This window comes from Choristoneura fumiferana, chromosome 14, assembly GCF_025370935.1.
Source record: "Choristoneura fumiferana chromosome 14, NRCan_CFum_1, whole genome shotgun sequence".
Lineage (NCBI taxonomy): Eukaryota > Metazoa > Arthropoda > Insecta > Lepidoptera > Tortricidae > Choristoneura > Choristoneura fumiferana.
In genome coordinates this window covers 15450882-15470161 of record NC_133485.1, presented here as the reverse complement: position 1 = coordinate 15470161, position 19280 = coordinate 15450882, and the positions used below count along the sequence as shown (strand labels likewise).

General features: G+C 37.8%; 2 protein-coding genes across 3 annotated transcripts in view; one reads left to right on the top strand and one right to left on the bottom strand.

Annotated features, from left to right (window-relative positions):
• Positions 1-16606, bottom strand: part of LOC141434924 (phospholipid phosphatase 2-like) — a 39639-nt gene extending 23033 nt beyond the window's left edge. Inside the window, exons 1-2 of the mRNA XM_074097412.1 lie at positions 16402-16606; positions 14216-14308 (exon numbers count right to left, since the gene is read on the bottom strand). Coding sequence (XP_073953513.1) covers positions 14216-14308; positions 16402-16606 — 298 coding nt within the window. The remainder of the gene's footprint in view (positions 1-14215; positions 14309-16401) is intronic.
• The window catches only part of LOC141435292 (phospholipid phosphatase 3-like), a 204076-nt gene that overhangs the window by 105742 nt on the left and 79054 nt on the right, over positions 1-19280 (top strand). The gene's annotated exons all lie outside the window — the stretch shown is intronic.

The window sequence follows — 19280 nt, the reverse complement described above, 5'->3', positions numbered from 1 at the left end:
AAGGAACTGGCGAGGCAGCCGTGTATATTACACGATGCATTTCGAGCTACGCTTAGCCCCTTACTTATATAGATTTCAATTCTTTTGTCAGTGAAGTTAACAACGACACATGTTCTTAATACTTATTGAACTTGACTCATTTCACATTTACGTTTTTGATGGGACAAAACTACTAGATTTAATCCCGCGGCTTCGCACGCATAAACTATAGATCCAGCTGTTGAATTGAAACTCCTGGATTTTCCTAAATTCCCACGGAACTTCCAAAAATATATCGCGAATTTGCATTTGTTTATTTCAATATTGTATACATCCCGATCCTATGGGATATATGCGACATGTCAGCCAGGCATGCGGACAGACACAACCCAAAAGCATCTATGTCCAAGCTCAAATGGAGACGCTTCGCGGTCGTATTATCAATTACCAGTTAATCTCTTACCATCAGGATACCCACTTGCTCGTTTTCCATCCAGTCGAATAAAAAAAAAAAAAACATCTGGAATCAACAATGGAAAACGACTTGCACTATTTTCACATATCTGCTAATAGTAAGACAATTATACATCCGCAAACCAATCGATCATCAGTTCCGCTCCGTTTCCATCCATTAATCCATAAACATGCCCATTCCATACACGTTCCATATCCTAACAATCTTTACACAAAAGTAGGGCAGCACAATTGCAACTGCAATTGCAGCGCGATGTCAGTGGGGTGGAAACATACGGCGCTGAGTTACGTGCGGGCGCGGTCGTTTTAGCTTTAGTTTAACAATAAGTACAACACTATAAAATAGGTAAAAAATCTACATGATATTAACAGAATGATAACCCAATAACAAGCAGACACAGTTAGTTCAAAATGTTGTTGATGGCTTAACTGAACCTCGCTTAGTGCCTGTTTAACGCAAAGGTTTCCTTGCTTTAGCGTTCATAGGTACTTGATATCTTCAAAATCATGTATTTCATTCCTTAGAAAATTAATTGAAAGTAACCTAAAATAAATATGTGTTCAACTAATTCATAAACTGCTCTTACTTTTTCTAGGTGATTTCTACTATATTATGATTTCTAGTAAAGATCAAACATACTAAACAACTTAAACCGCGTCGTCCACGGTCGTACGCAACGCACCGTAAGTCAAAGGTAGGAAATAAACACTTAGAAATTGCAGGACGGCAGCGGCCTTTGACGCAGCGCGTGCGCTTGCTGCCCAAGACAATTGTAGATTTCATCGGGAACATTCGATCCAATTTTTTGAATAAATGTTGGTCGAAAATGTTATTTTTAATACAAGCTTCTTTTGTTGATTGTACTTGCTATATTATCCAAACTACATTTGCGTACCAAATTTCAAGTCGATGCCATTAACCATTGAAAAGTTCCGTCCAGTTTTATAGTTGATACCAATGCGCTGAAAATTTCTAAACATGAAAATAATTACATGTAATAACAATACTAAATTACTAATATATAATATTATGATGTTTATAGGTAAATAAATAAAATTCTGCCAACTTTAGCGTAACGTCTAGTACATCATAATGACGTATTAGATGTCGAAACAAATGAAGTATTTTGTTATGTTTATTTATAAGCAGTTTCACCCGTCGTGTCCCATCGTTACTTGGATTATTACGTTAAAAGCAATAAAAGCATTAAGTACGGCTTAAAGATTCATGTTTATTACAAATAATATTATACTTCGAACGCTGTACGCTGTGCCTACTGCAATGGTGCGGCGTTGTTTCGTTTACATCGAAGTTTTGGTGGAAAAACAATTTTGAATTAGTTATGATTGAAATCATAACGTAATAACATATGAATTGGTTGTGTGGTTTGACCCATCGCCTCTCAAGCAGAGGGTCGTGGGTTCAAACCCCGGCTCGCACCTCTGAGTTTTTCGAAATTCATGTGCGGAGTTACATTTGAAATTTACCACGAGCTTTGCGGTGAAGGAAAACATCGTGAGGAAACCTGCACAAACCTGCGAAGCAATTCAATGGTGTGTGTGAAGTTCCCAATCCGCACTGGGCCCGCGTGGGAACTATGGCCCAAGCCCTCTCATTCTGAGGGGAGGCCTGTGCCCTGCAGTGGGACGTATATAGGCTGGGATGATGATGATGATTGAAATCAGAATCGTTCGTGGTAGCCTAATGATAATGATAATGGCCTATTAAGCAGAGGGTTTAAATCCAGGATTATATTTATTTAACAATACATTTGAAAAATCACCGACTTAGCCAAGTAAATTTGCTGGTTCAAGTGGCAATGGGCAGGGCATATAGCACGGAGAACAGATGACCGCTGGGGCCGAAAAGTTTTCGAATGGAGACCCGGATCTGCAAGTGCAGCGTAGGACGTCCACCGAGATAGACGGATGGCCTGCAGGGCTACTAAACTCGAAACTCGTCGTGTCGTGCGGTCCCTCTCGCTCTCGTATTAAATAATATAAGTGTCAGAGGGATCGCACGACACGAACTTCGAGTTTCGAAGTAGCCCTGCAGGTTAAAGCCGCGGGTGCACGATGGATGCAGGCCGCTTCTAACTGAAGCAACTGTAGGTTTATGAGATAGGCCTATGTCCAGCAGTGGACGTCCTAACGGCTGATATGATTATGATGACATTTGAAACTGACTCCTTTATACGAAAATGATCGTATTTATGTATGTAGCCTCGTGAAATAGCCCGTGGTCATTTATTTTCCATATCCGAATTGACCGAAACAATCACATCATTTCAGCGGTCAAATTAAGGTTCAGCGCTCTTTCAAAGTTCATTCACGTTTTAACAGAGTTGACAAGCTCTAATTTAAACGTGACAGATACGATATTGTTGTCAAAATCCCTCTCAAAAATAAAAAAAAGTTCTTTGTCGTTTCGTCACGTCTTTCGAAAGATTTAAGTTTTTTTTAATGGCATAGGGGGCAAACGAGCAAACTGATCGTAAGCGAGCTGATGGTAAGCGATTACTGTCGCCCATGGACACCTGCAACACCAGAAGAGTCACAAGTGCGTTGCCGGCCTTTTAGGTAGGCCGCTCTTTTATTGAAAGCTTGAAGGTCATATCGGTTCGGGAATACCGCAAACGATAGGACATGTGGGGATAGTTCATTACAGAGTTTTGCTGTGCGAGGCAAAAAAAAATCTGGAAAAACGCACAGTAAAGGACTGCCAACCATCTAAATGGTGAGGATGGAAGTGGATATTAACATAGGTATAATTAAAACAGTTGTTTTTTTTTTTTATTTTATTTATTGTGGAAGAAATACAAAATATGTATGTACCTACTTGGGCCAATCAACTTTTTTACCCATACTAATCTGTCCGCGACATTTTTCATACAATTGCAGATTTTTGTAATAAGCATGTTTTTTTCTGTAATTTAATAGATGGTGTACATGAATACATGCCATCCTACGTAAGTTCAACCTACAAGTATTAAACCGTGAAGTATCTTGTTGGAAATACGATTTTTCGGTAACGCCAGAGACAATTTTGGTAACGCAGGAGACGCCCAAAGTGTCGGTAAAATAGTTGATTGGCCCGCTCACACCATTTTAACTATGGAACTACGGTAAAAAAAATATCTCATGAAATACTCTACAGGTATCTTATATAATTTAAGAAGTTGATCAAACTTATTTCCAAATCAATGGGTCTAAAAACGTATCAATGTGATGATTCCGTAAAAGTTGTCCTATATGTTATGTTCTCTACCCTCAGAATAACACAGGGAATATTTACTTTGTTTTATTAATTGTTCAGTACTTGTAGCCGAAATTCAATCCATTTGAGATTGCAACAGGTTGTTAAAAACCACGTCAACCATTCGAGGGAGAAATAGCCGAACTCTTTCTTCTGATAATGCTCTTTTATAAGCTCAAAACGCATCAGCTGCGGGTGGTACAGTCGAGGTCATAAACTTGTGAGCAAAAATTTGATCAAAAATATCTGAACACGACTCTATTGTGAACGGCGTAGAACCGTGTTCAGATTTTGATCAAATTTTTGTTCACAAGTTTATGAACTCGACTGTACAGCAATTTCAGGATGCATATCCTCCAAGTCAAATTTTTGATTTATGAACATCAAACTTTATGTAATTTATGATAGAGTGTGATATTGAAATCAAATTAAAATAAGTTCTTTATAAAGGACTCTGGGCGTTAGTTAATAGTTTTTTTTACCGATTTCATAAAAGGAGGAGGTGAATTGTTTTTTTAAATACCTAGTAGGTATTTGAATAGATCAATAAAATTCCATTCATCTCCATACTCGGCTCAAGAACTCTAGCAGTCTAAACACAGCGACCTCTTCTAATTAGGAACGCAAACCCAAACGTACCACCAACATCATTTTGCGCATCGTAAAATTAATTACATACCATCCGAGACCTTATGCTAATTGCACACGGTGCACTGTGCCCTTTTTGAACGATAAAATTATTGTAAAATGAGGTCAGATGCACTAGTATACTAATTAAATAAAACTGGACACGTATCGGTTACAGGTATGTTTGTATGGAGAATTATGTGCATAGAGAACGCAAAATAAGGTACCTATTCAAGATGTTTCAAAATATATTCGGAATGGTTCAGCAGGTGCGTGAATAATGTTTTTCCATCGTATTTTCTTCTTTTCGCGTTTCTTTGCGTGATAGAATCCGGAATACGGAAATTCGTCAAAGAACTAAAGTCACCGACATAGGAAAAATATGCAAGTTGAAGTGGCAATGCGGGCGGGCCACATCGCTCGAAGAACAGATAACCGTTGGGGGAGAACAGTCCTCGAGTGGCGACCACGAACCGGAAGACGAAGCTTTGGCAGGCCTCCCACCAGGTGGACTGACGACATCGTGAGAGTTGCGGGAAACCGGTGGATGCAAGTGGCGAGTTGTCGTTCATTGTGGCATTCTAAGGAGGAGGCATTTGTTCAGCAGTGGACGTCTTCCGCCTGATGATGATGATGATGATTGTATTTTGTCGGAAAAGTTCGTATTATCTTGATTTCTTATCTAGCTTACTGATTTTTCTGAAGCTAATTCGAAAGACAACTTATCCGACGAAACACGATGAGAAAACATTATTAACTAGATCTGTCTGTATAAGTACGTGCAAATTTCGAAAATCACATCGTGAAAAAGCAACGCCAAATTTAATGTATCCGGATCCTAATCATAGTTTGATTCGTTAGATTTTTTCAATTAAGTCAATCGACCACCGGAAGTGACTCATGAAATAAACTTGCAAGATTGCAAACAAAAAAAAACGTGTAAAGTTACAAAAACTTGTAAATAGTACTTCCACTTCATTTTTGGAACAGTTATTTCGCCATTGAGTTTCGGCAAGTATTGATAAAAAAAATGGTGCTCAGGGTTAAATTTTAATGAAAAATAAAGACAATTACCTATGCTAAATCCAACGTGTGAAAAATTCTTGCGTCTTGTCCTTCTGTTATACCAATAAACATGGGATGGTTAATGAAATTTAACCATTGTATTATCTTAAACAATTTTAATATCATACTTACTTTCATAGTTTCCTTGCTAAATCATAATGTTATGCTATTTCATGAGCTATTTCACCAGTTGCCTAGAGCCATGCAGTATTTTCCTGTTCTAGAATTAAGATTACTAAGATAGCTTGTGTGCAATGGCCGTCAGCACAGACTTAAGCTTTACTCAACCGTTATAATCCGATATTAACTTTAGCGTTGGTATAAATTTTTATCAAGCGCCAGCTTTGCACGCTTTTGTTCATGAATAATTACAATTTGTGACTACTAGCACAATTCTAATAAGGTAACTACCTCATTTTAAAAAAGCTGTAAAAAAGTCCGAACAAATTAAATTAAATGGTAATTTTCTTTGCGTTTCCTCGACTGTTCGTTATTAACTAATTTACTGGTCATTCTAGTCTAGAGGAACTAAGCTATGCACATGCACACTCAATTTACTTATTGCCATTGGAACATTTTTATTTTCTAAAATTACACATTTACTCAGCTGGCAACTAAATTAACATACTTGATGACTAAAATTCCTTTGCAACCATTTACTGGGTTAGCAGTTAACTCGGGGTTAAAAGTTAATTCTTGGTCTACTCAAGCTCGACTTAGTAAGATCTATTTTATGTTTTGAGGAAACTTAATGCTATTTTCCTCTACTAATGGTTTTTTGGATGTCTGAGAATCTTGAAACGAGGTATATTTTGAGAACAAAACTACGACTTATTTAAGTAAATATGTCTGTAGGTAATACAGGTTTATGAGGGATATTGGTGTGGGAAAATGTTTAACGGTTCGTAATTAACGTATTGTCTTAATTGCGTCAGTAAATAACAAACAGGAAGACGTTGGGCTTCCGATTGCTGAGCAAATGTACCTTTAGTATTATCATTCATAGTAAATACAAAACAGTAAACCATCTGTAAACAAAAAATATATCGCAGTTTGTATGTGTGCGCGCCGAGACGTACGCGCCATATTATTATACAATTTGATGAGTGACGATCGTTTTTAAAATCACATTCCTTGATAATAAAATAAAATAAATAACATTGACAAGTAGTCTGATTTTTACTCCTTTCAAATGGCATTTTCAAGTAGTTTAATTTTGTTCAGACCATTGACAAATTTATCTTATTATTAATCTTATATATCTTATCTTTTGCTCAGGTACATATATAAAAGAAGCCGTCTTCCCGACTTCATGAGTTCATTATGTTTCAATCATCAGTTCATTATTTTCAAGTTTCAATGTTCTTTTCGGATTTAGATTTCCATATAAAAATTTCATCAAAAACAAAGAAACTAATATACAGACTTTCACTTTATATTAGTAAGGATGTGAAAGATTGTGGTGCTTGCGTGCGTGCGTGGTTATTACGACTTATTAGGTACTCCTTCACGCTAAAATGGCTGGATAGATTTGAATGAAATTTAGTAAGTAGATAGCTGGACGTCTGAAATAAAATACAGGCTCTTTTTATCCTGCTATTCCCGCGGGACTGAAAAAAAACCCTAAATTTCAACCGCTAAGATTAAGACATGAAATTTTTACACAGATGTTTATTATTGTAATGAAATCCCGATGTAATTTTTGGACATTCTCTTGGAAAGTGCTAGATTTTGAATTCAACCGCTGGAGCATGATTTACGCGTACAAAGTCGGGTATACTGATCACAATAAATTGATTATGTCACCGATTTCACACTGTATCGTTTCACAGGATGGGCGCTGATTATGCAAACAGCGATTGTTTTCATAATACGACAGTCATGTTTCCAAGTTATTGAAGAGTTCGTTTATTTTACGGGAAACAGGTAAAGTGCAATTATGTTTTTTTTAAAGCTTTTCGAACCAACAGGTTAGCTTTAGAGGGGGTGCGGCTTAATTTAAATGAAAATTTGCACTTTCAAGTTGAATATTTCGCAAACAGATATTTTTTTTTACTCTTAGCTCTTATAGTTGCCACATGAGCAAATTACAGCTTTCTAACACTGATAGTCTCTGAGCAAAGCGGAGGCGGACAGACAGACATGTCGAAATTATAAGGTTTCGTTTTTGCCATTTTGCTACAGCATCCTAAAAAGCAACTCGTTTTAAATATCATTTCAACAAATTTGTTCAGTGATTTCATAAAACCCCCGAAACATGTCAGTAAGTTGACGAAACGAATCCCATAGTCAACTCGTGTTATCCTTTGACTAGATTATGTTCAGCGATATTATTATGATGAAGTTTGTACTAAACATGTATAGTACCTACGAGTAGGTATTGATCAAATCTCCGGTTTGCTATTTCCGGGACACCTAACATCGATGTTAGGAGTAGCTACTGTCAACAGTACCAATATCTGCAGGGCTACTACGAAACTCGAAACTCGAAGTTCGTGTCGTGCGGTCCCTCTGACACTTATACTATTTAATACAAGAGCGAGAGGGACAGTTAGATACGAACTTCGAAGTTTCGAGTTTCTTAGTAGCCCTGCTGACGTGACACACAAAGCGTGCTTAAATATCTGATACGACTGTATTTCTAGGGCCGGTAGGATTTTTGCACGGCCGCTGTGACATATTAATGCAGTTGACTGTACACTGCGTTAATATCTACGCCTTATGAAACAGCAAATCAGATTTCATTGATTGTTTGGTCTGGCTTCGAATTCGCGATACTGTTTTAGCAACCCGATGCTCTTGTGTACACTGGCGTTCTGCGAACTCGCGGAATTCGATGATAAAACGTACTCGTTAGTTCTGATGGCTACTTGTTATTCGGAATTAGAGTGTTCATGAATGCTTGATTATGCTGAATACAATGTTTTATTTACAAGTTAGCGTTACGCGATAAATAGTCTAGTACCTGGGCGACCGAGCTCTGTTCTTGCTAAAAGTCGTTAAGAAGCCTTATATACATTAGAATCCGGTTATAACGACGGCCAAGGACCGGTGATCTTACGTCGTACTAACCGGACGCCGTACTAAACGAACAGATTTACTTTCATGGTGGCCGATATTAAAACCAAATATATGCTTATACTTACGTCGCTAAAAACGATTGGTTGTTAAGTGCGAATTCGTACTAAACGGCCTACACTATATATACAAGAATTGCTCGATTACATTATTTATTCGTTTTTTTATTAGTATTAGATTAGTTTTATTTCGATGGTTCTTCTTTTGGAAGAATACACAGGGTATTTTATGGTACACGCTAAGTGCTTTGAAGATTAAAAAAAATGATAGCTACAAAAACTTCATTTTCTATGAATAGGAGATGTTTAGTTTTGACTTGCATTAATTTTTGTTTCTTTTGTGTTTTGCTTACTAGGTGATTCCACGGGCGTTTCAAACTGCTGTCAGTCCCCAGATTATTTTAAGAATTGGAAGGCAGATTGTTTTTTAATTATGACGTAAATAAATGGCTTCTGTAGTTGGGGCAGGATCTATTTTATATAAAAAAACAATGCATATGAATAATTCTAAATAATTTCTGCACAATTCTAAATATAAATATATGGGAACTGACAGCGGTTGAGACACTCGTAGATTCACCCTACAATTTTTAACTGTTTTCTCAGAAAGGGTTTAAATTACGGTATTTATTTAGGTTCTTTTCAAGCGATGCGTGATGTGAAAGCAAATATGCAGGTAAAATTTTTGGTTCTTTTTATGATTCCATACATTCAAAAAGATTTGTTGTGTGCTTTTATGTAAAACCGACTCGTGATTGACCCCTATCCGTGTAATTCACGGTTCCGTAATAGCTTATTCACTCTAGCCTCGAAAAGACGTAGGTTGTACAGTCACCAGCATTAATACCTGCCACAGCGGAGCGTGCAAAAATATCTGACACGTCCTTCCGGCCCTAGAAAAAGAGTGTATCAGATATTTATGCACGCTGTTGTGTCAGATATGGTACTAGTGACTGTACGAGTAGCTTGTTCAGAATACAGACGATGAGAGCGAATATCATTTCTTAGCAGTTTGCGTTAGGAAAGATAAAGCAAACCCCTTCGTGCAAGACAATGAAATACTAAAAAAGAGCTTAGAAAAGAACGCCTACATAAAAGGCCGGCAACGCACTTGTGACTCTTCTGGTGTTGCAGGTATCCATGGGCGACGGTAATCGCTTACCATCAGGCGATCCGTTTGCTCGTTTTCCCCCTGTTTCATTAAAAAAAACTAACTACTGGTTCAGTATTCAGTAACAGTCTTTAACTGAAGTAGTTGCCAGAATGAGTTCTAGCAAAAATCTAACATACTAATAAGGCTTCTTTATGTAAGAAATTACAAATCTAGACACGCGGCAGCGTGTCAAGCTAAGTTCAAGCTAACAGAACTGGCGAGCAGCACCGTGTGTAATTTTATCCTCTTCTCCATAACATCTTACGGAATCATTGACTACCCTCAAACATACTAAGATAATATGCCACTCAAATCGTGCCACGGCTCACTGACATTGTCAGATGTCACCCTGGGTGGTCCGACACTTGACACCTGTCGTGACAGAGCCCTGACTGTGCGCGTGCGGACTGTCATGCGCAGAAGCGTTTATTGATGTCATAAATAATATTTAAAGAAAGCAAGAAAAAAAAACATATTAGTGACAACATGCGAAAAATAAAATGTAAAACTGAAAGTGTGCGTGTCATGTCATTTAGCTACAGACATAGAAGCGAAAACTTACTCCGTCGTATTCTTGTGAGCAGGTCTAGGTTAGATTTTCATTGCTTTCTTTTGTATTTTTTGCAAGAACCGACAGGCAATTTTGTATGTTAAGTATATTATGTAGAATCGATGTGGAACTGGCAAATAAATCATTTAAAAAAAATGGAATCTTCACTTGTTTATAACGGACGCTACTACTCCATTGAAAAAGGGTCTTGCTAAAGTTTTTAACCTATCAAGTACTGGCCAAGTACCAATTAAAAATGACCGGGAGACGAGCTGTCGGTAGCCCTCCAACAAGATGAAGCGACGACCTGGTTAAGATCGCGGGGTCGCGGTGGATCCGAACAGAGTGCGCGGGTGCGCGTGTTGCAACAGCCGCTGAGTCGCGTTGCTCCGAAGACGAAGGGCTACGGATTAGCCCGAAACATGTCGAGCTAAACTCGATTTAAGACGTGAGTTATCGGGGTCATTATATTTAATATGAGTGAGTCTCACGGTAGTTTCATGTTCAAAATGTGTAATAACAGCAGAATTTTGACATTTACTCATTTATTCATTCTCCTTTTGTGCAATCAGTTCCTTTTTGGCTGTGTGTATAATCCATTCACTTCAACTCTCGTGGCACTCTCTATACGTTACAAAGAAACGATACGGTAAAATGACGGATGACGACAAAGCTTTAGTACCGCCAATCTAATTTAACGTTTTACAAACGATTTGTTATGTGTGTGCATAACAGGTTATTCCGTGTCGTTAGACTTAAAACATTGATTCAAAGAGATTGACATTGACAGGGACGTTGATTGGCATTAACGTTGCCACAAACAAGAAAGACAAAGTGAAGACATCTAAGTAAGCGATGTCTTTTATCTTTAGTGTGAAGTTAAAGGATAAGTGAATATTATAACAATTTAACGTGCTTTGTATTCGTAGCAATAACTAATAATTTTAACCTGGTTACCTTATTGAAATAACAGTTAATGCTCACGCAAGTGTTTCTGAAATCCATTTTTAAATGAAAGAACCGAAATAAGTTGTGTTTAATTCAAGAACACTTTCACTGTAGAATAGACTTTTTTTTCATTACCTAATTTTTTTTTCAACCCTACTTATGTTTTTCAGTTGAATCTTGTTATGACTTAATTCTTTCATGTTTTTAATATTTTTTGCAATTTTTCTAATTATACCAAGATAAGTATTGAACAAAATAGATCCATAATCTGTATTTTAGCTACAAATAAAATTGTGAACACCATCTGACAATACCATTTAAGTATTATTTTGAACTAAATAAAATGTTAATGACAGCACCCGGACTTGATATTATTATTACCGACATTGAGCGTAAGCACTTTGTGTACGACTGTGCCAATGCACAAGGATGACAAGACTTTCTATGTGGTTTATCAACAACGTAATTGATGAAAATGATAAAGGCTGTCGATCCAGTACACAATATCGACTTTTTAACAATGAAATTAAATAGCTGTTACTATAAGTACTAAACTATTAAGTTACCTTTCTATTGAGTTCACCTTCTGCTTTGGTATCTTCCATTTTAACCCCCGACGCAAAAAGAGGGGTGTTATGAGTTTGACCGCTAATGTGTGTCTGTCTGTGGCGATGGTTCTTAGACATGTTTCATCAAAATCAGTTTAGCCGTTTTTGAGATATTGAACTTTGAAGTGACAATGTCGGGGGTTTTCTAACTTTTTGTTGGTCCTCAGTTCATCAGATGTTTTTTAAAGATTTTCCTTCATTTTAGAATTCATTTTGGGCCCATAACCTATTAAAAGGGCAGGGAAACTACTACGTGTTCCCTCAAAGGGCCCACAATGCACCTGTGATACCCTCGTGTTGCGGATGTCCATGAGCGGCGTGATATTATTTCCATCAAGTGATCGCATGATCGTTTGACCCTCCTACATTTTTTTATTCGACTGGATGGCAAACGAGCAAGTGGGTCTCCTGATGGTAAGAGACCACCACCCGCCATAAACATCTGTAACACCAGGGTATTGCAGATGCGTTGCCAACCTAGAGGCATAAGATGGGATACCTCAAGTGCCAGTAATTTCAGCGGACATATATAAAAAAAAACTGCAATTCTAATGCGTGTTGAGTTAACCTCTCGACGCGACTTGACTCCGACATGGAGTAGCCACGTGCGGTCAGTTTGAGTTATTCGATTATGATATGATTAATCTAATGAATGCGATGACGTGTGTTTGATAACATCAGGTCAGCGATCAGCTTACTATGTGTCGATTAGTTTTTGTGGTGTCATTGTTTTCTAATACTTGAGGCGGCATTTCATATTTCAACAACATTGCTGAGTTTGTACGAGTACCTACTAACTGTGTACAAACATAACAAAGATACCTATGCTATATTTTTGGTCATGTATTCCGACTAAAGAGTCAGCCAATTTAATACTGGCACAGGAGGTTTGATTTTCTGTTTTGGGGTGTCCATTTTACCAACGGACATAAAGGCGAGAGGAGAGTCTTCAGTTTAATATAGTTAGTATTCCAGTGGCTTGCACGGAGCGGTTCGCTTCACCTTTCTAATACGAACTGCTAAGGAATGGAATTCGCTCCCATCGACTGTATTGCCCATACTGACCAATCTAAATGTGCCTCCGTATACTCAAGCAAAATTACAGCTTTCTAGCACTGGCAGTCTCTAAGCCGCGTACGGATGGATGGACAAGCATGGCAAGGCAAACCTAAAAGGATTCATTGTAGGACTACGAGCAGATGAAAGAAATGACCAGCATTAGCCAATCAGTTAAAGAACCCTAATCAGTAAAAGAACAATAATGATTACGTTGTGCTCAGCGACATAATCTAAAGTGCACTAAGTGCACTTGCTTATGCAAGACAAGAACGCCCGTAACCTAAGTGGCAACATAAGTGTTAGGAAGCTTCCATAAAAATGAAGCTGATTGATAATGTACATACGCAAAATGTACACTACACGCATAATGTGCAAACAGTCAAAATGTACATACACAAAATCAATGACAATGAAATGACAAACGTAAAGTACACGAAATGTACAGTACGCAAAATCTTCTTACGCTGAAAGCACATAACGCAAAATGTGTAAAAATGAAAAAATACAAATTTCACGAATTGTCCAATGCAAAATGCAGAATCCGCAAAATGTGACAAAAGCAAAATGCTCAATCGCCAAACGTACAAAATGTAAAATGAACAAGTACTAGTAAGTTTGACATGTGTATCTATGGGTCTGTCTGTGGATCGTAGCTCCCAATGACATGACACCTCAGATGACACACATAGAGGCAAAGTGTTGCCAATCAAATAACTACGAGGTTCAACTTTCGTTTGCCAGACACTACACAAAGTATCATAATCATAATATTATTTATTGTTTTATACGTGTACAAGGTCTTACCAATAAAACATGTCCCAGTATAAACCCTGTTAGGGCACAACAATATTCTTAAATTAACTTATTATTATATTCTATTAAATAAATTTAATTTATAAGCTAATTCTTTATAAGCTACTGTCAAAATACTCTCTCATAGTATAAAAACTCTGTACATTTTGCGCATTGTTATTTTTCCGTAATGTACAATTTGCGAGTTGATCATTCTAACTTTGCACATTTTGCATCTATCAAGTGGAGTACGAGTATATTTGCATATATAATTATCATCATCATCACATTTATCATGATGTATATTTTGCGTATGTACATTTTGACTGTTTTCACATAGTGCGTGTAGTGTACATTTTGCGTATTGTACATTATCAGCTGAAGCGAAATGAAGTGGTGAAGCAACTAATCACATCAGTTGAAACCTACGTCAGGGTTGGATTCATTTCCCAACTGTCTCATAATATTTAGATAACTTTTTTTTTCAAAATGTACGTGTTTCAGGATTAATATAAAATAAACCTAACCTATAGGGTTTTACAATGTCCGAATATCTTTGTACCTATGTGTGTATCATATGTTCTGTGAATAAACATTAATTCTTTACAATAAATTTCATGGACTTACCCAGCAGCAGTATGGGTAAATCTATCAGCAGGTGCCACCAAAACTGTGTCGGGCCTGCATGACCGCGGGCGCGGGCGGCGGGTCCGGTAGGGTCTGTAACAAAGAAGAAGGATTTAAGAAAACTTTTCAAATTCCTCATCATCACCGACAAGCTAAAGACGGAAAAAGTTAGAAAAAATCGTTTAGAGATAAAAAATGTAATCTGCACATCTAATCTCAATCGAGACAATTACAACGATCTATTCGTAAGTTACAATTTGGTTACCGCTGTATTTTTTCACTTGAATTGTACATCGCACAAAAGAACAAAACGCCGCAGTTATTCAAAAGTTATGTATTACTATGTTCACACCACTAACAATAGACCTTTTCAAGTTAGCAATGAGGTTTATATAAGTTGGAGTTTTTTTGTCAGCTGTACTGTACTAGCAAGCTATTCGACACAGAACACTGCATTGTCTAACGCACTGACGTTCACTTCGCAATCGCATTCAAAATCTTTTTCTACCCTCGAATTAAGGTGATTTCCACCGCCGGAGAGAGGACGAGACGAGAGGAGGCGAGACGAGACGAGAATTGAGTATGGCGGCTCTCGCGGCGGCCCGCGGCGGCTCGCGGCTGGCGCGCGAGAATGCAAAAAAAAAAATCAGTTCTCGTCTCGCCTCGTCTCGTCTCGCCTCGCCGGTGGAAAATCACCATTTTACCGTGTGAGAGAAAGAAGTGGTAAAAACGATTGATTTCAAGTGCGTTAGAAATAAGGCCTCAGGTTATTGTTCTAATGTTCACTGCTGGTAGACGAGTCGTCTTCATTTTGACGTCTGACATCTTGGGGTAGCCTAGTCATCATCATCTGGTACAGGCTTCCTCTCAGATTGAGAGGGCTTGGGCCGTAGTTACCACGCGGGCCCACTGCGCATTGGAACTCTCACACACACCATTGAAGGGCTTCACAGGTGTGTGCAGGTTTCCTCCGATGTTTTCCTTCACCGTAAAGCTCGTGGTAAATTTTAAATAAAAACTCGCACATGAATTTCGAAAAACTCAGAGGTGCGAGCCAGGGTTTGAACCACGAACCTCTGCTTGAGAAGATGCTATGTCAAACCACTCCGCCACCAGGCAATATTTAGATTTTTTTATTGAATATTGCTCAGAATTTAAGAACTCAACTTTACAGAAAACAGAAAATATATTACAGTGTGACATCGATTGTTTGACAGGGGAATTCACTGAAACATTGTGAGACCGTTTACGATAGTTCAGGAATGAAAATAGTCCAATAGTACCGGATGATATTTACTCAAACTATACATAAATGAAACAAACGAATACGAGTATTTGAATGTTTTAACCAGAAATCGTTTAGAACATTTTGTCACGGCTCCGAAACAACCAATAGTTGCCTGGAAGCGACGCCAAATGACCGCCTTAAAAGGTCGTAAAATTGCACAGCAGGAAATGTCTGCAGTAATTTAGTTAACTTAGTCTAGTTTAGCTGCCTGTTACTAAACGAGAGCGTTTTAATTGGTTTTTACTCACAGAAGTGTCAGTAAGATGAAAAGGGATTGCTTTTTACTATATTTTTGTATAGAAAAGTCAATTATTAGAATCCAATTTTATATTTTTCATATAAATCACTACTGTTTTTCTAAATTAATTACTGAAAATATTTTGGTTAATGACGTCATAGTTTTAATCTAGTTTTCTACCTCACCAATGCCCAATTTGTTTTGTAAATTTGATCTGTATAAGTATATTAATTTGAATTTGACTTTGAATGACTGCGATACAAGAGTTATAAGTAGGTACTTAGTACATGTACATTGAACAAAATACTCGCGAAAAACAATACCTCTCCTTGCAGTCGAGTAAAAAGGGCCACGGATCGAAACATGTCGCGCAAAACGCTATTTTTACACGAGAGTGCTTTCCACGTGCCGTCATTATACCTTCTTAAATGACTAGATAGTTCCGTGCTAAAAATAGATTGGCGTAATCGTGTCTCATCCGTTACTTTCGTTGAGTTTCGCGTCGCTTTGCTATTAACATTGGTATGCGCAGGCGCTTAACACCGTTATTTGTCTAGCAATTACAATGAATGCAATGGTCCGTAGGTTCGCGCAGGTATTACAATAATGTGCTCGAGAATAAGGAATATGCATAGAATGTAAAATATCTTTATGTCACACAGACGACGGTTTTGACCCATCTGATGTACTTTATAGGGTTGTTGGCTAAACCCAAAATTCTCCAGCTTATTATCCAGGGAAAGATTGCCGGAAAGAGAAGCGTGGGCAGGAGAAGACACAAGTGGTTGAAGAATTTGCGAGACTGGTTCAACTGCAGTACCACTTCCTTGTTTAGAGCAGCGGTCTCCAAAATCAGAATCGCCATGATGTTGTCCAACCTCCGATAGGAGAGAAATGGGAAGAAGAAGAAGATTAAACCCAATTTCCCCAGGTCAAAATTAGTGCGTAAATTGTAGGTAAACTAGAAGTTATTTCATATCCCACATTTAACTCAACGCCATACGCCAAAGTTCTGCAATTATTCGCAAAGTCGTATCGTATATGTCACTTGGCATAAATATTTATCAGAGAGCGAATCCGCTTGGCTGCGTTATGGGGATGGTCGGTGAATCGATAATGGGTCATTACCATCACGTTTTGCCGGCAAATGCTGGCAAATTCATGGACAATCGATTTATTGTGGGCATTATGCATTTTGTACTTGATGTGATGACTCAATATCAAGCATAAATAACTTTTACCTAAATGGGTTTCAGAACTTCTCATTTTTTTAATAAGATAGAGTGTAAAGGTGTATAAATTACTGAACCTGATAGTACGACTTTGTCAGCACCACTACCTATTGATGATGACATGATATAGGGTAAGAATAGAGTGTCCTATGTAACAATAATTTCACCGGCTGTTATAAAAAATACTCCATTCAGCACCGCAGAAATGTAATTTTTAGTTTAAACTTTAAGTTTAAGCTATTCGATGACGTAATAGTATAATTATTATGCAAATTGTTTATGGTAATGATCAGTGGAAGCTGTTGCCTGCGGGCTGCGGGATGCGGGTAGCACAAAACCGATCGCTGTGATGATCTTTGAGCAAGGCAATAGAGCTAGTCCCACAGTGTACATCTTCTGATGTTGGTAATGACGACAATGGTGAACGATGGACATAAAAAATCACAGCCAGCAGCACCGGCCCCAGGGTAGACCAAGAGGAGCGGTCACTCTAGGTGCCAGATAGCACCATATTCCAGTTTCTAGTGCAAATTAAAATTTTAGAGCCTATTGAGATACATGGAAGCGGTATAGATAATCTAGCTCAACCTTGATCAAGGGCTAGAGTCGGTGCTGACGCAAATAAAAGAAGATGCTCTTAAAGGACATAACTTCAGTAATGTACAGCCCCACCTAACAACATGATCGACTCCTGTCCTGAACTCCAGGTTACCGAACAAAAATGTCAACTTACCTCTGCTCCCTACTCATTTTAGGCACTGCAAGGTTCAAGGTGAACCCACGTAAGTCATCCTCAAATAGAACAATCACCCATCACTTAGCCAATACAGGAAGCTTAAGTGGCATGTCATTGACAGTTTGACATCCCCTAATAAGGACTGACAGCGCTCGCAAGTGCGAAAAACCACCTGCATTATTATTCTAGATAGGACATGGACTTATAATAAATATTTAATTCTAATACGTAATCCTTTGTTGTGGCGCGGTGAGGTTTTCTTTCACCATCTTGTTATGATTGGCTATTGTCGACTTTCGTTATGTAATCTATACATTTCTTTATAAACCCCTCTAGGCATTGCAAAATTATCTATTCTTATTCTATCTTTGAACGGTAATTATGATAGAGTCCTAAGAAATCTATTTAGTTCTTTAGTTAAATTATCAGTAAGTAATTAAGTATTGGATATGTATTTTATCTTTTGTCAATTAACTAAACAAAAATTATGGAAGAAAGAAAGAAAGAAAGAAAATAATTATGAAGATATAGCGATATATAGATATAGCGTAACGTCGGGCCGTGCAACAGTTTACGTATAGCACTGCGTGACGTCATGGGGCCCACTCCTGAACTTTTTGTTTGTTTGACAAAAGAAAAAACGAGACCAATATTTTGTGACATATTAATTATATATTATAACAATTTTACTGACAACTAAATAGAATAATATTATTACCCAGGAAAGTATCTGGGGGATCTTGGAAGCGATTTCGATGAATTTGTAATGCCAGGGGCGAATAATCGATCTAGTTTAGTCTTAGATCTTTGGAAAAACGCGTCGAGTTTTGAGTTGTGGCCACAGCAAAAAATGAGGGTTTTCACAGAGGCGAAATATCGCTAGATGGCGATAGTATCGAGAAGTCTGTTTGACGTTTGCTCATAATTGGTTAAAAAATAATGAGCCAATCGCTAACAAACGTCAAACGTCAAATGGACTTCACGATATATACCTACTTAGTCGGTGTTACCACAAAAAAATTAAACACGTCTTAGGTATGCCCAAATGACGGTTTTCTATGAACTTACATTATTGTCCTGGCACGCATATTATTCGTTTTGAAGATTTTAATTAAGTTCATAATTTTGCAACTACCTATTTTAACACATGCGTCCGCGCGAGTGGACCGCACGCAGGCAATGTAAGTATTAAATAAGGGCAAACCTTGGTTTATTGGTATACTTGGTAATTCGGTGATACCTAATAGGTAGGTACTATTATCATACACAGATATGACTATGAGGAAATGCAGGCTATAAAATCGATGGGCTCAGTTTTGATACTTGCTATCGGGCTACCTGTTTAATTGCTTGCATTTCTCCATTGTGAGCTCCAGCGTATGATTATAACGCCAGTATCACCGAATGACCAAGTATCACCAAGTTTGTTCTTAAATTTTGCTGAACAAATGTACGAATACAGTTAGGTACATAAACGTATCCTAACTAGTTTTAAAAACAAAAAAGCTTATCTTGACATATATGTACCTTACGGCACTAGTCTGGCTGTTTGAAACAAAACGCGCGCGCAT